This window comes from Rhinolophus ferrumequinum, chromosome 14, assembly GCF_004115265.2.
Source record: "Rhinolophus ferrumequinum isolate MPI-CBG mRhiFer1 chromosome 14, mRhiFer1_v1.p, whole genome shotgun sequence".
NCBI lineage: Eukaryota > Metazoa > Chordata > Mammalia > Chiroptera > Rhinolophidae > Rhinolophus > Rhinolophus ferrumequinum.
This window is the reverse complement of record NC_046297.1, coordinates 22,274,853-22,300,035: the sequence shown is the minus strand read 5'-3', so window position 1 is coordinate 22,300,035 and position 25,183 is coordinate 22,274,853. Positions and strand designations below refer to the sequence as shown.

The 25,183-nt window shown below is 36.8% G+C and overlaps 2 protein-coding genes across 7 annotated transcripts in view; one reads left to right on the top strand and one right to left on the bottom strand.

The window, feature by feature from the left end:
* Window positions 1-5,115, bottom strand: part of TMEM68 (transmembrane protein 68) — a 45,545-nt gene extending 40,430 nt beyond the window's left edge. For 3 of the 5 annotated variants that reach the window (XM_033126363.1, XM_033126364.1, XM_033126365.1), the window contains exon 1: window positions 4,963-5,115. The gene's annotated coding sequence lies outside the window, so the exon portion shown is untranslated. The remainder of the gene's footprint in view (window positions 1-4,962) is intronic. The other 2 variants (XM_033126361.1, XM_033126362.1) reach the window with 2 other exon arrangements.
* A 90-nt stretch (window positions 5,116-5,205) lies between these two features.
* The window catches only part of TGS1 (trimethylguanosine synthase 1), a 33,938-nt gene continuing 13,960 nt past the window's right edge, over window positions 5,206-25,183 (top strand). Inside the window, exons 1-10 of one of the 2 annotated variants that reach the window (XM_033126359.1) lie at window positions 5,206-5,478; window positions 8,611-8,675; window positions 10,762-10,931; window positions 11,272-12,094; window positions 14,137-14,254; window positions 15,888-15,974; window positions 18,240-18,414; window positions 20,176-20,479; window positions 22,691-22,837; window positions 24,733-24,873. In XM_033126359.1, the coding sequence (XP_032982250.1) occupies window positions 5,375-5,478; window positions 8,611-8,675; window positions 10,762-10,931; window positions 11,272-12,094; window positions 14,137-14,254; window positions 15,888-15,974; window positions 18,240-18,414; window positions 20,176-20,479; window positions 22,691-22,837; window positions 24,733-24,873 (2,134 nt within the window). In that variant the 5' untranslated portion in view covers window positions 5,206-5,374. Of the gene's footprint in view, window positions 5,479-8,610; window positions 8,676-10,761; window positions 10,932-11,271; window positions 12,095-14,136; window positions 14,255-15,887; window positions 15,975-18,239; window positions 18,415-20,175; window positions 20,480-22,690; window positions 22,838-24,729; window positions 24,874-25,183 lie in introns of both variants that reach the window. The other variant, XM_033126358.1, reaches the window with a different exon arrangement.

The following is a 25,183-nucleotide window of genomic DNA, read 5'->3' as shown; positions in this document are numbered from 1 at the left end:
ATATTGTTAATAAACTAAAATTTATAATAGTCTCTCAAATATGTTACAAGCTTTTTCTAGGCGTAAAAATCAATCATTTAGATGATTTGACCCTTATTGCTTAATACAACTGTCCCCAGTAATCTAGCCTCATTTCTGATTTTTAATAGGATTATAAAATCTTGTGATTTTAAAAACTTCTTTAGTACCTCCTCCAACTCAATATGGTAATAGAACTACACCTCTTAGCCTGGAACACACTCTGACGCATTATTATACATCCTTAACACACACAGTAAGGGGAAAGGGACAGTGAGTGAATGCATAGGCAGACATCCAGTGAGAAAGGTTACACAGAAACCTTTGTGATATCTAGCAGTCCTTTACCAGTGCCCCAGTGCTGCATGCAAGAACTTCCTCCACAAATGGTCATCCTTGATTTTGATTTAAACCCTTCCAGAACAGAAAACTCAAAATGCGTCCCATTCGATTTTCAAAACCATCCATCAAACTACTAAAAAGATCTCCCTTATACGAACCTCGCTGTAACCTTTCCCCACTGGATCTAGTTCTGTCCTGTAGAACCTCTTCCATTACACAACCTTGGAAGTTTCAGGATAGCGATCATGAACTACAAAATCCCCTTTTCTGGTCAGAATCTTTTTCTTTCAACCATTTCTCTGACCTTGATTTCATAACCTTTCACCACTGAGGTCACTCCCTGTGTTTGACTCCAGTTAACTGATATTAAGAGGAGCATGTACAGCAATCCAGATGTTAAAGAAAAACGTACAGCAGGGTAAGAAGAATATGGAGATCTATAGTAGGCAAGGGAGGAGTGAGGAGGGGGTCACTATGTCTGGGTAGGCTACATGTAAAAGTACATTTCAGCAGAGACCTGAGGAAGTAAGGAAGCAAACCATGTGAGTATCTGGAAGAGAATTCCAAGCTAAAAGGACAGCAAGTCCAAAGGCTGTATACTTGGTGTGGTCTAAGGAGCAGCAAGGTAGGCAGGCTGAGGAAGAGTGATAGGGAGAGCAGTAAGAAATGGGCAGAGAGAGGCAGCATTGTAGAATTTGTGGGCCAGCTTTTATCTATGGGAGATGAAGAAGGCATCAGAAGAGTGAGACTGCCCGAATTGGATTTTAAATGACTACTGTGTTGAGAATTTACTGTACAGGAAACAAATAGGAAATTATTGCAATAATTGAGATAGTGATGAAAATGGCTCATACAAGTGTGGCAGAATGAAGGTCATAAGAGATGATCAGTTTTTGGATATATTTTAAAGATAAAACCAACAGGATCTGCTGATGAGTGGATGTACAATGTGAGTGAGAGAAGTCTGGGATGACGACACAGTTTTTTGGCAACGTGGGTTTGTATCCTGGGAGGCTCTGCCACTTACTGTTTGACCTACACAAGTTACTTAATACCTCTCTGCCTCAGTTTCTCCATCTATGAAATGGGGGTAATAACAGTACCTACCTAATAAGACTGTTGTGATTATTTTATATAAAAAAAGCTTAGAAGTGTGCCTCCCACTATGTATACACTAAGTATTGCTATCACCATCGTCATCATCATCATATTACCTGCTTGCTTGTGAAAAGATGGAGTTTCAGGAAGAATAGGTTTGGGGATGGGATGAAGATCATGAATTCAGTTTTGAACATGTTAAGTTTCTATTGGACATCCAAGTGAAGACGTTAAACATACAGCTGGACATCAGCAGAGTTTAGCAGGAAGATCAGGGCGAGAGAAATATATGTAGGAACTGGCGACATATATAGACAATATCCAAAACCACAAAACTAAATAAGGTCCCTCTAGGGCAGGGGTGTCCAAACTTTTTTCAACGTTTTTCACCAAGGGCCATATTCGGTAAAATACACAAACAGCCAGGCCACTCACTCGAGGTGAAGTACATATGGCCTCACCTGGTTTATTTAAGTAAACTAAATATATTTTTGGAATTTGCTGTGGGCCAATAAAAAATGGATTGCGGCCCACTTTGCCCGTGGGCCGCAGTTTAGACACCCTTGCTCCAGGGAGTGAATACAAAATAGCTTCGAGGACTGAGCCTGGGGGAACTCAACATTTTAGAAGTTGGGAAGACAATGAGGAACCAGCATCCTTCTTCCAGGAGCGGCATCCTGGATATAATAATAAGGTGGTTCAAGAAGAAAGGAGTATTTAGCTGTTTCGAATGATGCTCAGAGATCCAGTAAGATAAAGAATGACAAATGATCATTGGATTTTACAACAAAGAGGCATTGGGAAGCCCTAATAAGAACTGTTTTGAAACAGTGGAGATGAAAATCAGGTGGAATAAGTTCAAGAAAAAATGGGAGTAAATGAATTGGAAACCACAAATATGGACAACTCTTCAAAGGAATATTGTTGCAAAAAGGGATAGAAAAAGAGATGCATCAGTAAACAAATAGATGATTATATGAGAAAACATAGGTAAAGCACTGAGAATAATATGCCTGGTACATAGTAGGCACAAACACCAGCCAAATACAGATAGATCTAAACTTGTGTTTATCCAAGTCTTTGACAAAAATGTGGACCAAGAAGTGCCCTAAAACTTGCTACTAGAGAATTAACAAAGGAGTTTGAATAACAAGCTTTTGAGTTGCTAAAATACTTTTGATAATGTGAGAAAATGTGTTAGAACTCAATGAACGCAACCTCTTAATTTTTTAGAAAACAAAAGTTGAAAACAGAAAGCCAAAAAAACAAACAAACAGTAAGCCAAGTTGACTTGCCCAAAGTTACCAAACTAATTCACTGAAAAACCAAGAGCCAAAATTAAAACCTAGTTCTCCTACTTCCTATTCTGGTTTTCATTACATTTTCTTTAATCTCTCCCTCTCTCTGACAGAAAGGCTGAAAATATTAAGATTGCAATTTCTGTGTTCCCTCTACTTCTGCCTGGCCCTTCTCCTCCTCCAATCTACCACAGGCTGTTCTGTTCTTGACTCTACCACTTTATTTTAATCCAATAAAAACTATGGTTGTTAAAAGGTGTTTTGGGGGAGATATAACATTTTAGTTACCAAAAATTCCACATTATTTCCTATCAAAAAAAATCTACAATAAAACACAAACCTATGCATCACATAGAAAGTAGCTTAATTTTCCCATCTGCAACTAATATAATGTGTAAGAAAAAGTTCACAAGTTGAAATATCACCACATTGATACTGATGGTGAGGAACATTTACTATAACTGACTTTACAGACGTTTAAAATCAGAATATTTCAAAAACTAATAAATCAGAACACAGGATTTTTTGTTTGTTTTCTACAAAACCTTAAGGAAGTAAATCTACTTTTAAACACTATACCGTACTTTTACCACCATGATGGTAGCAGATCCATTTCTTACTTTTAGTACATGAGCCACATTGATAATATGCTGACAATGTCAATTAAAAGTAACACTTGCTGAAATATAAATTAATGTCCCCTTTTACTTTTTTTATATTTAATAATGGCTTAACAGGGGTTTTAGTACTCAGTTTTAGTGATAAGCATTCGATTTCAAACAATCAATAAAGCTGAAGTTTATCAGTTAAAAGATATCTAGCAAACCCAATCACTTTATCTTTAAAACAATACCTTTTAGATTTCAAGCTTTAAACTATAGGTTCTGATATAAATCACCTCTCACGGTTATTTTTTTTAACCCTAGAATGTGCTTCAACTTCCAGCTAAAAGCTTCCACTCTGTTAATTACCATTCTACTATTATTTTCTTAACCTATCCTCATCCCAAAAATGTTGCACATCTACACTGAGGTATATGTAACTGTGCAGCACTCTTAACTTCCTGAGTCACTAAAATGAGCTTATCTGACATAAAAGGCAGCAGTAAGAATGTTGGAATAAACGTATTTGAAAATTAATCTTCTCATTCCACTCGCTAGTAAATGCAGTCAAAATATTAGCGACTGTTCTAAATATCTAGATTTTTACCCTGGTTTTTAAATATTCTAAAGACATACCAATGCCATTTCGGCATTAATAGCACCAACCGAGTCCTAAGAGCTCCGCCGACGTTCGAATCTGAACGTGTTTCTTTTAGGAAGCTGCCTGAGTGGTCTCAACCAACACTCCACACCAAACACTGCTTTTTTCAAATCTAGCCGTGGTGTTCCAGTTTTCGACACCCTTGTTATGTGCAAATGTATTTTTCTTATTAATCAGCCGCTTGAGGGCAGAGACCTGTTTTACAGGCTGCACACCCGGGGGGACCAACAGTGCCTGGAGCTTACAAAGAATGTACCCACGCAAACTATTAATAGCACATATGAGGTAGGATTTAGTCCTTTCATTTACGATTTCATTTAGTCCTTTCAGCAGCCCTGGGGAACAGGTACTATTAATCATCCCTATTTTACAGATGATCACAATGATGCTCAGAAAGGTTGTCGCTAGCCCGGGTCACAAAGGTAGTAAAAGGGGCATAAACCAGGATTCCATGTCTGATTTGTCTGAATGCGAGCACACTTAACCACCACCAACGCGGCCTCTCAACTACACTCGTGACCACCACAGGATATCCTTTTATCTTTCATACACAGTAGGGTCGATTCTAAGCCCGGGATCAGGGGGGTCACACTGGGCAAGCCCAGAGGCCTCTAGTAAGGATGAAGACTCCTCGCTCCAACACTAAGAAGTGAAACACTCCGAACTGAGTGTTTTTGAGCGGCGAGAGGAGATGCGGAGCGAGGTGAACCGGATCGCTGTAACCCAGGCAGGGCCTCCCCTCCCCAGCACTCGAGTGCCGGAGCCAAACGCCGAGGCCGGCGGGAAACCCAGCCCGCCGGTCCCTGCCGGTTCCAGCCGGGTACTCCAGGGCAGCCCGGGGGAGACTAGCCGCGCGGCCTCCGCGGCTCACAGACAGCCCCGCGCGACTGACGCGCCCCCGGGAGGGAGGAGCGCGTGGAGATCAAAGCAGGGACCGACGCACCTCGGGCGGGAGAAGGCAGAGGGGGCTCGCCCTCACTCTGGAGCAGCGGCGGCAGCTCTTCGATGGCTCAGCAGCCGAGGGAAGCGGAGAAATGTGAGCGGCCTACTTTCGCGAGCAACCTTCGGTGAAGAAAAAGCCAAAAAGCGGCTGCAGCCCGAGCAGCGTTGAGCGTTACACCGCCCGTCGCCCCGCCTCTTCCTGTGCCCCTCCCCGAGCCACTTCCGGTGAAGGCTCCGTAGCTTGCTCTAGTTACTCCAGCTCGCTTCAGGCGGGAACGACCTCATCTCCGTTCCTCACCCTACACCACGGGGCGCGCCGGCGAGGCCTGCTTTCGGTCTCCAATAACCCAGCAGAGGCCGAGTGGCCGGTCCCGTGCCGTTTACCGCAGGGCTGCCTCCTCTGAGGTGGTAAAATGTGCTGCGAGAAGTGGAGCCGCGTGGCTGAAATGATTCTCTTCATTGAAGACCTAGAGGAGGATTATAAAATCCTTTGCCTCTGCTCCAGGGCGTTTGTGGAGTAAGTAAAAACGTCTTCCTCTTCCTTTCTAGCACGATCATTTCCCAGAAATGTAGGTGTTGCAGACTATTTGTAACTGCTCCCTGGAACCACGGACAGAGTATTTGACCCTTAGGCAAGGTGATGTTTAAGAAAAAGGGGTAAAAGTCCTCAGACTTTACGGAGTGGTCCCCTACTGCAGTTAAGTGAAGGAGTAAATCTACTTTGTAGGCTGTTAGGAAAAAAATGTGGTGGCTTATATATGTAATTTTATTTTCATTGTAAATACAGGGGCATTTTAAAATTGGGGGAAAGTGAAATGTAAAATGAAATCTCGTTAATGGATGTGACATCACAAGGTGATGGTTTGAAAGATGAGTAACTTGTGTTGGTTATCGTCATTTTTAAAACCTTAAGATTTATTAAAGCGCAAAAGCACACACATAGAACTTGTAATTACCTAAGGTAAAAGATTTAACTAATCACATCCGTTTTTGAGCAGTCTTTATCTTTGGAAAATATATGTTTTGGGTTAAAATTTTCATGCATGGAAGATAACTAGTGAGTAGGAAAACTGCCTAAAGAATTATATTCTAGGGATTGTTTTCTTTATATTCGATGTGTGAGTTCAGCCACTTAATTTTTGCTCATCTCTAAAACAGGTGTATTTACCATAATCATCTCACAGGCTTATTGTTAGATTCAACTTGTAGAAGTGAATTTTAATGTAGCTTAATGTAGTAGAATTTAAGTTTGAAACAGTGCTTCATCATTTGTTTTTGTGGGGTAATCTGAAAATCCGATAGAAATTAAACACTATGTTATATTTATGTGAAAGTATTGACATTTTTGTATTCACGTATGCATGTATTCATTCAGTCAACAAATCTTAGTTGTGCTTCTTTGTATTATGTACGAGTAGGCACGGGGGTACAAGACACAGCCAGTCCCTACACCCTTTGAATTTACTTTCTAGAGAAGGAGATCAATATTAAGACAACTGTTACATAATTATCTGATTAATTATAGTTATAAGTGCTATGGAAGAGAAGTACAGGATGCTGTGGTGGCAGAAACCTAACCTTTCTCCACAGATGACAATGATTTCTTTAAGGAAGTACAGTAGCATTTGAAAAGAGGTCTAAAGTGTGAATGGAAATAAACTGGGATATGTTTATTTAATGGAGGAAGCATTCCCCAATCAGAACTCTCTGAAAGCCTTGAGAAAGCAAAAGAAAGCCTGTGAAAATAAAACAAAATGACTGGGAAAGAAAGACAGAAGATAGGGTTCATGAAGTAGATAGAAAATAGGGTTAATGAAGTAGGCAGGATCAAAATATGCAGAGTTTTTTGGAGGACGGGATCATTTTTAAATGATCATTACGTTTTTAAAGATTACTCTAGCAGCAGGGTGGGGGATGGTTTAGAGAAGGAGAACCACTTAAAAAAACCATTTTCCAGGCAACAGATTATCGTGGCGTGGATAAGGATTGGTGGCAGTGGAAATGGAGAAAGGAGGAAATATAGGAGAGAAATTGTTGAGTTTAGGGGATTGGATTGGATGTAGGGGAATGAAGGAAAGGTAAAAGATGGGAAAGAGGAGAGTAGGTCAAGGGTAACTCCCTGGTTTCCAGCTTATATTGATGTGTTTCACTGAGATAGGGGTCACTAGTGAGTCATGGGTTTTGGGGGGTATAGCAGAAGATAATAAAAAGATAATCAACTTACTGTGTTTTGATTTTGGAGTAGCTATCAGATATCCAAGATTAAATGTCATAGGTACTTAAATATATTGGTTTGGAGCTCTAGAGAAGTCTTAAAACCTTGAGCCATTCTAGTATAGTCATTGAAGCCATTGATTTAGCACTTGGGGCGGGGGTTGGGAAGAAGTGGGATCCATCTTTGAGGAATTCCAACATTTTGTGAAGATTAAAAGGGGAGGAAAAGGTAGAAGACAAGCTCAAGTATACTGTCACCAAATGTTTGAAGAAAGGAGTACATTGGAAAGCTGATGCAATATCAAGCAAATTGAAAACTAAAAAATATCCACTTATAATTGGCAGGTTTTTTTAATAAAAGCTACTTGCTGAGTGCCAGGCACTAATTGTTTTACACTTCATTCTGTTTTTTTCCCCATGTAAGCATCCCAGCAACACCCTGAGATATGTCTTGTAATCTTTATTTTGTTCTAGTAGAAAACGTAGTCTCAATAATGGCCTTTTTAAAAAAAAATCCCAGTCAGGTAAGTGGCAGCCCTGGAGGTCTTTTAATTTGTCTAGAACATAAGTGAATCTTTCTGATTAAGGTATTTAAGTGGTCTAAAGTCACTGACACTGGTGACTCGTTAAAATACTTTAACATAATGTATTTTAGTTGAGATAGAGAACTGCTGCGGAAACTGAAGAGCCTGAATTTATCTCTGGTCATACCTATGTGACAGTGTCTAGTGGTGATGTCTGGTTTTTCATATACAGAAGAATCATAAACTCAACAAAATCATTGGATATGTCCTTTCCCACAAGTTCCTGAGCCAGAATTTAAAAGAATATTGTCCTTAGGAGCAGAATATCTATCTGGGCTTCACATCCCAGCTCTACCAATAATCAGCTGTGTGGCCTTGGACAAGTCACATAACATTTCTGTGATCTCATTTCGGCACTTTCAGAAAGGACTTCCTTTTATTACTATTATACTTGAAACTAATCCACAGCCCTTTTGCAGTAGAGAAATTGCTATTTGTACTTAAGAAATTTCCAAGAACTATTTATTTAGCATGTGTCAGGTACAGTGATTAAAAAAAGACCTAAAATGGTAATGATGATTATTGTATTCAAAGATATGATGATGAGATGCTTATTCAGGGCTCTTAAAGGAGCAGTATCTTAGTGGGGTCAGTACAATGCAGGTCTGGTCTCCAGTTTTGCAATTCAATTCAGCAATTAAGGTTTTACAGATACTGTCAATCCTTACAACAACCCCATGAGCTAAGTATTATTACCTCTCTATTACAGATGAGGAAAATGTATTAGCCGATTGCTTTTTCTGTTCCTTAATGTTTTTCTTAAATAATCTGTGCTGCCCTGAACTTGTTTTTTCTCTAAATTTATAGTTTAATAATCTTTTTCAGTATTGACTGTTTAATTTGCTTCACAGAGATCGAAAATTGTGCAATTTGGGATTAAAAGGCTACTATGTTAAAGACAATGTCAACAATGCAGGTAATACTGTATAAAACTATATAACCCTTTCTTGATAAAATTAACCATAATACTGTATTATAATTTGTTATAAAACTGTATTAATTTCTCAGCATAAAATATTATAAATGGCAAATAACAATGTAATCATAAACAGTCTTTATTGTTTATTATAACATGGTTCTAGAATCCCTATCAAAGCAGATCTTTTCTTTTCCTATAGCTAACTTCTCCACGGACATGAGATAACTTCTTTGGCGCTGTGTAGCATTCCTTCCTGAGTTGTTGCCATTAGATAAAAGCAATTTGAAATTTGAAGCTTTGAAAAATAGAGAGCATATAGTTTCTTCAACAAAATTTTATTGTGCTAAAAGATAAACTGAGGCACATTTTAAATTTTTTCAAGAGTTTATTTCGGCATACATCTATTCAAATCAGACAGTACGGTACCAAAGGTAGCTAGGAATGCTCTGCTGACTGGAGCTAGGGGAGGGGTTTTTATAGAGAAGATGTAAAGCAAAACAAGATTATTTGATTGGCAGTTGCCTTAATTGGGAAAACTTAGTTGGCAGTTTAAGCAGTTGCCTTAATTGGGAAAACTTAGTTAGATGTTTGTGATTGTTTGTTCTTAAATTTCATTCTCTCAGGTTCAAGTGCATTGACTCTGGCTTAGGTTTTGATTTGTTTGGATAGGTTACCAAGGCATTAGAGCCATCTCAATCTAATGGCCTCCTTGTTTAAATACTTTAACAATTGTACAGATAAATGATTCAGGATAAATTCCAAGTGAACATCCATAGTCTTTTGTCTGAAATAAAGAGGCCATAATTTGTGTTAACTTTATCAAATAATAGAATTTGTTCTATACTTTGAGCCTCACCTTGTTACCCGAAAACCATCATGGTCTCTCTCAGACTTCCCTATCGGGACCCCATTTGTCCTTTCCACACATATCCTTTATGTTTCTTTAGACATGGGGAAAACTGCAACATGAGTTACAGGCTTTTAAAACCAGCATACCAGTATTAGGATAAAGTGAAACTTGTTTTTCTTCCACTTCAGTAGATTTCAAACTTTTTTTTTTTTTTTTAAAGATTTTATTGGGGAAGGGCAACAGGACTTTATTGGAGAACAGTGTGTACTTCCAGGACTTTTCCAAGTCAAGTTGTTGTCTTTTCAATCTTAGTTGTGGAGGGCGCCATTCAACTTCAAGTTGTTGTCCTTTCAGTCTCAGTTGTGGAGGGCGCAGCTCAGCTCCAGGTCCAGTTGCCATTGTTAGTTGCAGGGGGCGCAGCCCCCCATCCCTTGCGGGAGTCTAACCGTCAACCTTGTGGTTGAGAGGACCTGCTCCAACCAACTGAGCCATCCGGGAGCTCAGCGGCAGCTCAGCTCAACTTGCTGTGTTCATCCTTAGTTGCAGGGGGCTCAGCCCACCATACCTTGTGGGACTCGAGGAGTTGAACTGGCAACCTTCTGGTTGAGATGCCAGTGGCCCATGTGGGAATCGAACCGACCGCCTGAGCCACCGCGCTAGCCCTCAAACTTTTAATAGCAGAATACTTTCATTAAGTCAACTCTCCCATAGAGTCCCAGGATGTAAATCCAGTTGCGATGGAAGTACCCACGAGGGGCCTAAAGACATACCTCTCACCTCTGCTATTAACAGCTCCTAAAATAACTACAAATACCATTTTAAATCCACTGATCTAGTTCAGTAATATTGCACATAAGGAATGTGAAAATGTACATATTTCCCCTATGGTTACTCTGCTGCATTTCTTCTCATGTCCTCAGTACTTTGCACAATGCCCAGCACAGAGGAGATACTCAGTAAATATAAGTTGAATGAGCAGCTAGATGGTAGTGGCAAGCAAAGACAGACTAGAAATTATCTCTTGATTCTTAGTTGGCTGTTTTTTTACTAGTCCATATTACCATCAGTTCTCTTTTTCCTTTTTTTATTTCTTCCCCTTAAAAATTCTAACATTTGTGTACTTTTATTTTGGGCAAGTCATGTAATAACTCTGGATCTCGGGTTCTTCATTAAAATGATGATAAAACTCGCATCTCAATTTTCTCAAAAATTAAGCTAACATACTATCTGTAGGAGACCAAGCTATAGAAGAAGAAGGTAGTCGTTCCCATGACACTGCAGAATCATGTGATAGCAATGAAATAGGCCTAGATGAAAATGGACTTGATTCTGAGGCTGAACTCATGAGAAGTATGGGACTGCCACTTCAATTTGGTGGGATGTCTGCACATAAGAATTTTGAGGTAAGTATTAATTTTGTTATTTCTTAGTTTTCTTTGTAAAATATCATGGAATTTTTTTTATCCCAAATCTAATACATTCATGAATTAGAGCACTCCACCTCTTTTTCAATGTACGTACTTATAATTTAAACAAAACTGAATGCTGCGATATGTCCCACATGTGATTTTTTTTTTTTCCCTCTTGGAAATTTAGGTAGTAAGATTCACTTGTTTATGTAACTAAAAGCCCAGGGTAGGGAGGTTGTGGGTATTTTTGTTTAATGTCTAAATAGACTTGGGTTTTACTTTCTCTTTTAGTTCATGAAATGCATTTCATATTCAAGTTATTTATCTCATGCAGGTGTCTATGAATACTAAAAATAAAGTTAAAATAAAAAAGAAAAAGAAAAAATATCAAAAGAAGTACTTAGATGAGATTATGAGAGAATCTTGGAAACAAGCATATGAAGAAGATGATATTTTGGCTTCAGATGATCCATATTCAGCTGAACAGTATGAGAACACCAAAACACGTAAACTTCAAACCAAAAAAGACATTAAAACTGAAAACCTTCCTGTTGAAAATACATTATCTCCACAGCTAGAAATTACAGAGAAATGGGAAAAGTACTGGAACAAATATGGTGGAGGACTATTATGGCAAAGCTGGCAAGAAAAACATTCAGATGAAACCCTATGTTGTGAACCTTGGAACAGTCCTGATACAAAGGAAGAATGGGAACAACATTATAGTCAACTTTATTGGTATTATTTGGAACAATTTCAGTATTGGGATGCTCAGGGTTGGACTTTTGATGCCTCACAAAGCTGTGATACAAACACCTGTGGGTCTAAAACAGAAGTTAACAATGAGAAGGATGAAAATTGCATGAAAACAGACTTACTTTCTTTTCCATCTTCATCAATTGGTAGTGAAAGCTCTAGTTCAAATGATAAAGATCATAATGAAATACTTGATGGAATTAGTAATATAAGTCTGAATTCAGGGAAAGTAGAACAGAACCAGTTAGATTCCTCTGTAAGTTCTGATGGACATCAGTGGCAAAGTGCTGTTAACAGCCAAAGAGAATGCCCTGCTTCTGGCCAAAGTGAACCATGTGATGGAGGAACCAAGGAAGGCAACAACTTATCTGAGAACAGAAGCACAAATCAACCAGCTCAAGGTAAGACTGACCAAGATTTATCTACTAAGTAATAGTTAACTAAATGCATCTATTAAGCAAAATTACTAGTATTAATAATTTATGGTAGAGTTAAATAATGCCAGGTACATTTTATAGATAAATAATGAAATTATGTAATGCATTTTATTTTTATATCACAAGTTGTTTATTACCTTTTTATATAAATAAAAAAGAATATTTGCACAGAGTTCTCAAAAGTATCATTCCTTCCACTTATGCCTGTGGCCAGTGAATTAAAACTTGGAAATCCCTTGAGAAGTCTAATTTGGAGAGGAACTGAAGGCACATTAAAGAATGATTGAGAGTGCACGTTTGACGTTAGGCAAATCTAAATGGGAGTCCTATCTGGAATTCAGTTGAGACAAGTGAAGTCTTGCTCTATAGGGAATCTCAGCAGGACATGATGTTAATTTTTAACTGGAAGGGTTGATTTCAGGATTCTCAAAATATCTAGGCTAAGGAACTTGGTTGACTCCTGCCTAAGTGATTAAAAAAAAAAATTGTCATGCAGACTGGTGCCACTGTCAGGACTAAAGAAAGTCAGTAAGAGGTGTGCTAAGAGAAGTTAAGAGTAGATAAGAATGCTCTTGCCAGTACTACTAACTGAAGGCACCAGGAAAATGGGAGAGGAGGAAATTTTTATAACTTCGATTTTTCCTGAAGGCCACTAAGATGTTACCTTGGCATCCTTGATGTTTGGTACTGGAAGTCTGGTTCATAGGGACTTCTCAGCCTTATTCCTGTATGAAGCAAAAGGTTTTGGCCTTTTACTTAATAGTTAGGTTTGCTTTGCTCATCTCAGGTTGCGGATCTTACTTCATCTAGTTGAGAGTCCTCTAGAGAGTTATTAAAGAACTCTATCTACTTTATTCTCTTTGTTCTGTTACAATGGAGCTTAACTTCAGTACAGTATTCTCATTCCTTTCTATTTTGCTGCTGTTATCCTTTTTATGTGATTATTTTATATTAGTCTTTTGCTATTCTTCAATTCTCTACTAATTACTTTCTATATTTATTTTGGCAATAAAAGTTGAAATGTTTATATTGGTCAATGCATTGGCCCCTATCTTACTGCTTCGTGTTACTCCATTTGATTATCCTCCCTTACCTTCCTACGTTTTTTCTTCGTCACACAGTGAACCTCACAATCTCTGTCTTCTATTGCCTGTTCCCTAAGCTATGTGTATAGATTGACCATTTCTATTTCCTGTTCCCTTAATTATGTACATAGTTGATCATTTCTGTAATTAGTTCCTTTGTGACTGCCATCAGGATCGATTTGAGAATTCTAGATTTTGATTTGTTTTTGATTCTCCATTGAGATTAAAACATGAGGTCTATAGTGCATTTCTCTATAAGTATTTTTTCTACTGTTTGTGGTTGGACGTTTACCTGAAATATTCTGTCCTCGCACAGTCAAAACTTCCCACTTCTATATTGCAAACACCTCTCCACTTCCAGTTCCACCACCTACTTTGTTCCAGTCTGAAGAAATACAGAACTAAGACAGACATGACCTCAAAGCCATAGCAAGTTAATCCTCTTTTTAAATGGTGGTGGTTATTTTTCTGTTACTTCTATTATTAAGAGCTGTATTAGAGACAATGAGATGTATTTGCTTCTTAATAAAGAGATTAATTTTAGTCAGTGTGATCATGCCATCTTTAGAGTCATTGAGATGAAAATTCCGTCAAAATGTGTTAACAGTATGAAGAAGGTAACTTTGTGGATTAGTTTGTGTAGATTTGAACAGTTATCAGGAAAAAAAGTAGTTTTAGTGCACTTTTTAAGTAGTTACATCATAGAAATTTTTAAACTTTAATAGACATTGCTCTAATTTTTTATGCTCAGATTCTGCATGTAGATACACAGAATAGGTAGACGTAGTCTGGCACTTTGTCTCATGTGCACATACAGTTCAATGCAGGAAAGGCACTGAAATATTTGGATCACCTTTGCAAATGGCAGAAGAATTGTCAAACCAAGGGGGGAAATCGACAGTATTATCTCTGCCGCTTTAGATTCACAGGAATCTTCAAAAGCAAACACAGCCAAAGAAAGAGCACACCCCAGCGGTACTGATGGAGATGAGAACGAAGAAGATCCACCTGAACATAAGCCAAGCAAACTCAAGAGGAGGTAAGTTGCATGTTACCTTTCTCCAGAATGTGTTAGCATAAGCACTCTGTCCACGAGTAAGTAGTTATAAAGTGCTTGTTACATTACAACACTGCTAATCCTGTGAGGAGAAGAGATAAAGCAAGACCTGGGGCTTTGGAACATGGTCAGATCCCAACTCTGCCTCTTGTTCTACGATAATTTTTTATCTATAAAATGGAACTGATGCCTTTTTTTGTGAGATCATTGGGATAACATGTAATATCTCTGACACTTAGTAGCTATCAATTAGTAATAGATACATAAGTAGGTGTAGTCTCTTTATCGAGGAAGTTTTAATTTTTCAAAACTCTGGGTATATATTGTCACAGAATTTTATTGCTGAAATATATCAGATAAATCTAACGATCTCATTCTGTAGATAAGAATACTAAGACAAAACAAAGATAAATACCTTACCCAGATTTACACAGCAACAATGGCAGCTCAAAAGCTAGAGCTTAGTCCAACTCTTTCAGAGACAGTACTCTTTCTGGTATACCATTGATACAAGTAATTAAACAAAAAATAATGTGGGGTGGTAGATGAGGGTAAAGGGGATCAAATATAATCAAATATATGGTGATGGAAAGAGAACTGACGCTGGGTGGTGAACACAATGTGATTTATAGATGATGTATTACAGAATTGTGCACATGAAATCTATGTAACTTTGCTAATATTGTCACCCTAATAAACTTTAATTTTAAAAAAAAAGAAAAGAATAAAAGGTGTAGCATATGGTTAAAAGCTAATGATGTAAAATATAAGGAAAGGATGGATATTAGAATTTGGACGTTAGTTGGAAACATTTCTTTGACAGGATATGAAGTGCTCCACATAAGACTTTTATGTTCCATACAGCATCTAGAAAAACAGTAAACAAGTTTCAGAGGCTGAGCAACTTAGTAGATAAAAGCATACTTTTGCTGTGTTCCTTCTGCATAGTAGGCATTGCTTGTTAACTCCTCCATTAGTTCCCGAAGGCATACTATGTGTGCACTAGCATTCCTGGGACCCAGTAGGTCCTCCATAAATGGTCAGTGAGTATAACTTAGTTTGTACGAATAATCTCTCATCATTTTTGTTTACTTGTTACTGTCTCCCAGATAGTAGGGAGAATTAGAAGTTATCCCCAATAGATGGATGATCTTGGGTTACTTAATATCATTTGTATCACAACCTTATTCTTCTTAACTATTTTGTCTTTTGTAATTTTTTCGGTTGGCTTGTTACTTAAATGTTTCCTTGTTTTTCAAAAAAACTTCTAGAGATACCTTTCTAGGAGATTAGTTTAAGGCAGCAGCTTTTACTGGTGTTTTCCCAAAGGAGAATGGAGAGATCCATATTTGTACCATGTTCGGGAATAGAGATAATTACTTAACGTTTTTAAGATTTGAGTGCTTATTACTGTGTTCCAAACACTGCTGGGTACTTTATCTCAGTTGGAAAAATCCTAGTTAAAGTGTTCTTTTTCCTGTCTTTCTGGATTTGTTGATTGTTATGATGGGAAAGTTTGCGTAGGTTGACTATATGTACTTGTTGATGTTTGCCTGAACTGGTGGGCTCTGGAGGTAACAGCTTATCAGTATTTACCTTTTGTTTATTTGTTTAGCCATGAACTGGACATCGATGAAAATCCAGATTCAGACTTTGATGACAATGGTTCCCTTCTAGGATTCAAGCATGGCTCAGGACAAAAGTAATTATACATAAGTGCTATTGTCCCTAAATCTTAAACACTTCAGCTGTCTTAAAGCTCTCTGATATTCAGATAGCTAATAATGATTATATATTTTATAGCACTTAAGATGTTACAATTAAAACACTAACCTCTCTTGTTAGTAAGAATTGTAGAGGTATCACCATACATTTGATGTATTCACATGTATTAACGCAGTTACGCTTCATAGCAATCCAATGTTGTTATTCCAATTTTATAGAGAAAGTAATTACAGCTCCTGAGGGTTTGACTTGGTAACAATCACATCATTTGCTGAAGAGAAGGGATTCAAGCCCAGCTCTTGAGACTTCTAAGTATGGTTCTGTCTTGACCTAGTGTCTCACATATCTCTGTGTACATCTGAAGTATATAATGAACATGCCATAAAAAGTTCAAATCTGCAGTAACCTTTTTTCTTTTATATTTTGATAGTAGTAAAACTTAAACAAAATAGAAGTAACAAGTATAAAGTGAAAATTTTTCCTTTCACTTTAGAGAGAGAGGCATTGTTTGGCATATATCCTTTCTAATTTATTCATGTATGTTTTTATGATTATGTACATGTACACACATCTTACTCTCTTTATAAAATACAAAAATGGAATCATACTATACATAGTCTGCAGCTTTCTTTTTTTGTTCAATAATATACCATGACACCCTGCCTTATGAGTACATTTACCTGATCCTTTGAGTGAGGCCTTGTATCTAATTGACTATCCTGTATGTACAGCGAGGTAGTTTCCTAAGGTCTAAGCATATGCCTTTGAGGTAACCCCAGATTATTGCCTGTACCAATAATTCATTCCTTCATATTGCTGAACAGTATTCCATCGTATACTGTTGTACCAGAGTTTGCCCAACCATTTACCTATTGAAGAACATTTGGATTATATGTGGTATTTTGCTATTATAGATAATGCTGCTATGAACTTTTGTATACAGAAAGTATAAATGATCTATGGGATTACATACCTAAGCATTAAATACAAGGAAACTGAAGAGTTTATTGCACATGACATGAAGACTAAACTGCGTACTAAGGTACACTGAAGACCTACCTACTGGTCAGCTTGCACCAGTAACTTAAGTCAAAGTTAAGGTCTTTGATGTTTCTGAGAGTTGAGACATATTTTGTTAGTTGTGAAACTTTAACAGATACCTACATATTATGAAGTCAGCAAGAAAAGGACATAGGTTGACCTAAATTAAATCCAAATCAGTTCAGAAATACATGCTCGTAATTATAATACTGTGAATATTTTTTTAAAAGACTGTCGGTTATTTCTCCGTATGGTACTTCACAGCAGTTATAGTTCATATAGTCTTTTAAGGCTAAAGACAAAAAAGATTAGTAAAATAATGGATTTTCCTGATAGTGTCACATTTAAATTCCTGGCAGTTTATTTCTACCCATTTGTAATTTTACGGAGAAATTACGTGGGTAGCTCTTGCTAGTATACACTCATTGAGATTTATTCTCTTACCTTGGGTTTAACTATTCTCTCTCTATTTAGAACACCCAGTTTTATTTAAAAGGGAAAGATAAGATACACTTTTTACAAAGAAGTATTTAATATGGCTAGAAGATAACACCTGACATTTAAAACCAAACTGTTTAGGAGTTTATAAGTGCTAAGTAATATATTACACTCATAAGTGTCTAATAGTCTGTAGGAGAGGAAGTTAATGTGACTTGATATAGTCAAAAAAGGTTTTATAGCAGATACATGTATATATCTTTTAGGACAGGAAAAATGCAAATGGTTACATCAAAAGACAGTCTCTAATTATTTTAATAATATGGGTTTGCTTTTTTGGTGAGTTCAGATTCATTTAGCTTAAGAATTTAGTGACCACATTTAAGATAATTCGAACATATCCAGATATGTGTTAAAGAGCTTTGGCATCACCTCACTGTAAGAAAAAATTATATTTCTCCAACTGCAGTGGTGTTGTATTTTTCTGCTATTTCTTTATTTTACTACTTAATTTCTGCTTTCTGCTCTATGTAAGATATGCTGATAATCCAAGTTTGGTGTTTCATATTTACTTGAGAATTAACATACAAACTAGACCTTAAACTTCTGCATTTTGAACTTTATTCCATAATTTTCATAAGTTAGAAAAAGGAAATTAAAATACTAGCTGCTAATAGAAAAATAGTGAAAATATTTTCTTTTCATATAAGGAAACAAACTCAAAACTTAAGATTTCAGTCAACTTCTTTTGATTTGGTCACAGATATGGTGGAATTTCAAATTTTAGTCGTAGGCGAGTAAGGTATCTACAGAAAGATGTGAAGTATAAGTCAAAGTTCTTGGACATGAGAAGACAAATAAATATGCAAAACAAACACATTTTCTTTACTGAAGAATCAGAAAAAACATGTTTCAAGAAAAGCAAAGCTTTGAGTAAGGTATGTATAAATTTTCTTTATATTTACAGATATAATTTCATTTTGTGAGCCTGACTCCTTAAAATTGTTTTCAAATGGAAACACTGCTTCTACCAAACATAAGGATACCTAAAATTCTTTCCCCCTTTCTTCCTAAAGGCACATATTGTGTGAACTAAATTTGGAAAAGATTAAGTTGATAATATGAAAAGAGAATGTTTTAAAAGCTACAAAGTAGTAGTTTCTGGGAACATAAATAGGTAAAATTGCCTTGTGTATGTGGTAACAGACAGTGGAAGTTTCTCATCTGTTTTAGGCTAAGTAGGATCCTAGAAGTCCAATGTCTGATACAGCTTTTATTGTAATCCTTAATTTTGTGGTCATCTAAAGGTGACATTTTAAACTTTGCACTAACAAGTTCATCCTAATGACATGAGATTCAAGGCTAATTTAATTGTTCACATTGTTAACTAGAATATTCATATTCCCTCTCCTGGACTTTGCTGTACCTGTTGTCTAACTACCTGGAAAACAAAAGTAATTGAAATTGCTTTTGCTTGGTTTGATGAGTGATCCTTCCCCATTATAGAAAAAAAAGCACCTTCTAGGTGAGCAGAACCATTTTATCAGTCACATCTCAGCAGTTCTTTTAAGTCAACAGAACCAAATCTCAGACCCCATCACGACTTTGTTTTCCCCCAGTGTACATTATCCTTCCTAACTCCAGTATTCTTCCAAAACATGCTACAAATTTATAGCTGGTTTTACATTTATTGTATTTCAGATGTTTTGATTGCTGGTGTTATTTTAATATTTTAGTGGCCCCTACTTATATCTGGAACAGATTCCCAATATCAGTTCAATCAGCCCTATAGGACCTTTTATAATGTGTTGGATGTAATAGTGCCCATAATTCAATCTGTAAATGAAGAATAGAAACAACTGCTAAGTATTGCTCAGGAAAAAAATAAATGTGTCGTGTCCTTAGATATCTGATTGATGCATAGGCACCATCTCTATGCATCAAAGGAAGATTCTGGTGGTTATCCATGCCCGTCTTCTGTCTACCATTCTTGGTCTAATTTCCTAAGTCTTAGGAAGGTCATGAAGGTCTGTTATGAAGAATATTTGTGTTACAGAAGTTTGCAAGAAAATATATATCATCTGATCTTGAGCCTTGTTAACATTTCGTAGAAAAAACTTAGTTTTTAGGAATCATCTTACTGGCTCTCGTTGCTTCATTAAAAGGCAGCTCTCATTCTTTCCAAGATAGCACTGGTTTTTATTCTTATAAACAGATTAATACAAAATCTTTTTAAAGTTTATCTTTGGTGCTGAGCACCATTTAACATGGATTATATCCTGTACATTGCAGAAAACTCTATATAATTTGAAAACTAAAATCAATGACTCAATAATAGGTAGGTACATTTATAATGGTAATACCACATCGGACAGTTATATTGTTAGAAGTCTTTATGGAAAACTACTGGAAGAGTTCAGCTTTGTCCTTTTAGTGTTAATTGATAACAGGACGACCATAGTCTTGTATTTAATCTGATATTTTCTTCCTCTTAAAGTAACCTTTAATAAGGTCATGATATGTCCAGATAACAAAGTGCAATTAGCTTGGAATTAATCACATTAGCTTGACTAATCAGTGTTCTTACCAGAGCTAATAATTGTGATGCAGCTTATCAGTAAGGGCACAAATGGTAAAGCAGGTGGGAATATTCCCTATAATTGGAAATAATTCATTCTTGTAACATCTTACAATCTCAGGTAGAAAAATTCCTGAAATGGGTTAATGAACCAGTGGATGAGGAAGCTTCGCAGGAGTCAGTTTATCATGGCACTGTGCAAGACACTTGCACAAGCAGTGATTCAGAACAAGAAATGTCTGTTACAAAAGGTGATAACCCACTGGAGAAGAGCAATCCAGAACCTGAAAAGTGTCACACCATCGCTTCAGTTGGTGAACTTGAAACAGAAAAATGTGAAGGGGACAGCACAGTCGCAGCTGTTACAGATAAGGAGGATTGTGTTGCTCAGGATATACCAGACTCTCTTCAGGTAGAAACTGAAGGTAAGGCTAAATGTGCTTCGATTTCCTAATGGATTTAGATAAATACATTTTTTTTAGATATGTTTTTCGAGTTTTCACTTAGGATTTACTGCAATTTATATTTAAGTTGAAAGAAGACATATTAAGTGGGAATGTGCTAATGGCAATGATTTGGCACCCAGAGCACACTTTACTATTGGCTGAGCAAGCATGATAAAATCAAAGGGAAAGCATATGGCAGGTACTGTGTTTGAGTACCTCGGTCTGTGCCATTAAGATTGGTCTCTGCCATGGGCTAAAGGTGGCCAGTCGTTTTATCCCTGTTGAAGTTTAGTATTGTCCTGCCTTTCATTTTGATCATTCTAATTTTTTTGTTTTTTTAGTGGCTGTGAATAGTGGTAATTTGTTTTTGGATGGTACATTGACATAAAGAAGTATTTACAGTAGTTAGTTATAATGAGTGGAGAACAGAGTAGCATTTTCATTTTATGCGCTTTTGTACTATTTGAATTTAATTTACAGCAAGTGTTCTTTTATAATTTAAAAAATAATAATTATATTCAATGAAACATTGAGGCTTTTAAAGGGAGAAATTTTTATTTGAAATAGTATTCAGTTTTATTGATGAGTTATTTCAGACTTGCCCTAATGGAACAATTATATTTATTGTGATGATTTCTTCCTTAATTTGTATTTGAGGAATATAACCTCATTTGAATCTTGATTTTTTTTCCCTTCATACATGCATATGTGTGTCTAGATCTATGATAACTACATCACATACTTCTTTTCTTTCTAAACAGCATATTTATGGTAGTTAAATATTTTTATTGTGCAACAATTTTTTTATGTATAACTGATGTTCATGTGCCACTTGCAGATTTCTGAAATACTTTCACGAGCCCTTTCTCATTTAATCTGTAAAATAGCCCAGTGAGGTAGGTGGAATTAGCTTTGTTCTATAAATACAGAAATTAAAGCTCAGAGAAATTAAGAAGTTTGCCTGAGGTCACACAGCCAGTAAGTGGCATAGCTAGGACACAGTACCAAGTTGTCTGATTCCTAACTCCCATTTTCCCACCCTACCCTACTTCCCTCTTCACCACTTGTCACAGTACTGGTAGTTCTTAGTATTTCAGGGGCATTTGGAAGATGTTGGTTGTTAGAATGACCGGGGAATTCTGGCATTTAGTACTTAAGGTTCAGTCGTGTACAGGATGGTCTCGCACAGTAAGGGTTGTTCACTCAAAATGTCAGTATTCCTTCTCATGAACCTTTCGCTGCACTTTGCTGCTGATGACAGCTTTATCTATTTGCAATGATCAGATGACCATATTAAGACATGGTCCTATCCTTGAGGACCATTTAAATGTAATAGAGTTTTAGTTGTCAGCATCACTTTTTGTCCTTATACTTAGTTGTCATCTTCTGATCTGCTCAGAACTGAAACCAAACAACCAAACTAATAAAAATTGTTTATCTAAGAAAAGTCAGTCTCTGAATGAATGAGATCATTTTTTTTTAATTAAAGTTTATTGGGGTGACAACTGTTAGTAAATTTACATAGATTTCAGGTGTACAATTCTGTATTACCTCTGTAAATCCCATTGTGTGTTCACCACCCAGAGTCAGTTCTCCTTCCATCACCATATATTTGATCCCCTTTCCCCTCATCTACCATCGAGATCTTTTTCTGTAATTAGTGACCCATCTTTCAATTTCTTAGTGGCCCTATGACTTCTAGGTCATGGCTGGGTTTAGAGGATTGATGTAGCTGAGAGTTAGAACTTAATCAGTCCTTAGCAAATTTTATTTTAAAGAAAGGAATTTGGATTTCTATAGTTCACCAACTAAAACAGTGTCTTATCTAGCAGAAGTATTAACTTTTATAACCGTAATAGTACCTTCACATATCTCCTAACAATCCGTGAAGTAGGTACATAAAATACTACTTATTCATTCATTCCTTTTTTAAAAAAATCAGAGCTTAGAGAGCCTAGATTACTTTTCCAAACTCGGGGAGCCAGTAAGTAGCAAGATAGAGGCTGTAATCTGAAGTCAGTGCTATTTCCTTTATGCCTTCGTGCTTCTCCAGGTATGTCATTGCACACATGTTCTGGGGCAGAATCCCAAATTGTAACTGTTTGATGTGGCTGCACTTTTAGATAAATTCACCTGTGATATCCTTTCTTCATAGTGAGCATCTATATTCTTCATATTCTTTTATTGCAGCTGAAATTAAAAAGAAGAAGAAAAACAAGAACAAAAAGGCAATTGGTCTGCCTCCTGAGATAGCTGCTGTTCCTAAGCTGGCAAAATACTGGGCCCAGAGATACAGGCTCTTCTCCCGTTTTGATGATGGGATTAAACTGGACAGAGGTAAAACATATATGTAATATTTAACTTCATTTTGAAATAATTTCAAACCATTGGAAAACTTGCAAGAGTGATAAGAAAATTTTCATATCTATTTTACCCAAATTCAGCTATTTTTTAACATTTTGCCACATTTACTTTATCCTTCTCTCTGTGTGTGTATGTGTGTGTGTGTGTGTCTGTGTGTGTGTCTGTCTGTGTCTAGTGTGTTTTTTCTGATCCACTTATCCTTGTTACAATATTGTGATCTGCAATCCATACTCTTGTTTTACCAATTATCCTAATCACATCCTTTATAGCATTTTTTTCCATCTAGTACAGGATCATGTATTGCATCTAATTTTTGTGTTTCTTTACTTTCCTTTAATCTGGAATAGTTCCTCAGCCTTTTTCGTCTTCCATGACTTTGACATTTTCCAAAGAATAACAGCCAGTTATTTTCTAGTGTCTCTCAATTTGGATATATATGTGTTTTTAAATTTTCAAACTCAGGTTTAGTCTGTATTTGTAGCATCTTAGGATAGATAGCAAAAGAAACTGATAGATTATTCAACAGAATATCTGAGGAAGAAATACCTACTGCAAAAAGTTGTAATTTAGGGCCGGCCCGGTGGCTCAGGCGGTTAGAGCTCCATGCTCCTAACTTCAAAGGCTGCCGGTTCGATTCCCACATGGGCCAGAGGGCTGTCAACCACAAGGTTGCCAGTTCAATCCCTCGACTCTCTCGACTCCCGCAAGGGATGGTGGGCTGCGCCCCCTGCAACTAGCAACGGCAACTGGACCTGGAGCTGAGCTGCGCCTTCCACAACTAAGACTGAAAGGACAACAACTTGAAGCTGAACGGCACCCTCCACAGCTAAGATTGAAAGGACAACAACTTGACTTGGAGAGAAAAAAAAGATGTAATTTAATATATTAAACCTGGAAACTTTTAATTCTTTCTCAAGTTTCCCTGCTGTGACCTTGAACAGCTTATTTAATTCTGCAAGTTGATCCTTATTTTCATATTGGGGCTACTTAAATTAGGTGTTTACCAACGGTCAAAATCAGGAGGTCTTAATCACTGGTGGCATTTCAGGGTCTATGAATCTCTTATAGTTATTTACAAAAGGTTATGTATTGAGAAAAATGCAAGGGAATTTGTGGGGAGAAATAATACTGGATAAAAGCTTTTAATTCTGTAAAAGGACTTTATATTTTTATTCTTCCAGCAGTGAGGAGCCATTTAATGTTTCAGTAAGGAAAAAAAACAGGAAAATTGGTGCATCATTTTCTTCAGAGAAATATCTTTCTGAGAAATATAAATTTCTTCTATTGGGAAATGAGGAAGGCAGTATACTCCTTCCTCTGGCGTGGGCATGGGACCTCATTTCTGAAAACAGTGAGAGTTCTGCTATTGCTACAGCTTTGCAGCCTTTTGCTATCAGCTTCTTGCTTTTCCTGAACCTTTAAAAATGGTTGAATTTTTCCAAAGTATCCAGTACAAGTCTGGTTCATTGCTTTCCCATTAGGAATTAAATAATTGGGAAATTCTGGAGTTTGGGGAGTTGGCCAATTAGAATAGCTAACTTTCTATTTTCCATGGTAGATAATAGTTAATACTTGAAATATAAAAATCGAAATTGTATTCAGTTTTTGGAGATACGTTGCAAAAGAATCGGGCCAGAATTGAGGTGGTTGCTCTTGTGGAAATTAGGAATGGGAATGGAGCAGTAGCTCCTTTCTAATAACAAGCTTTGTAGACCTTTTCTTTAAAACTAGGTTATTTATAATTTTTTGAAAAGAGAAATTGTTTTTTTAAAAAAATGTATATCATATAGTAATGTTTGCTATGTTTATGCTCAGCTTGGCTTCTTAAAATTGAACCTCTTAATAGAAATATTCTTTGTTCTCAGAAGGCTGGTTTTCAGTTACACCTGAGAAGATCGCTGAACACATTGCTGGCCGGGTCAGTCAGTCCTTCAAGTGTGACATTATAGTAGATGCATTTTGTGGAGTTGGAGGAAATACCATTCAGTTTGCCTTAACTGGAAAGAGAGGTAATTAGCCACCAGTGGAAGAAAAGTAATTTATTTTCAATTTATTCTGTAAATGTTTCATTTTGCGTCAGCGTATCTTTGCTGAAATTTAATATATAATTATTAACTTAATGCCAAATATTTAAAATAATAACTAGCATATATAAAGCATACACTATCACAAACAGATGTAAGTGCTCACTATGTGTTTAGTCAGCAGTCTTGTGAAGTACACCGTTTACTATCTACATTTCACAGAAATACTGCAATATAAAGAGATGAAGTAACTTGCCTAAGATTACACAGACCCCACTTAGGGGAGCCAAGATTA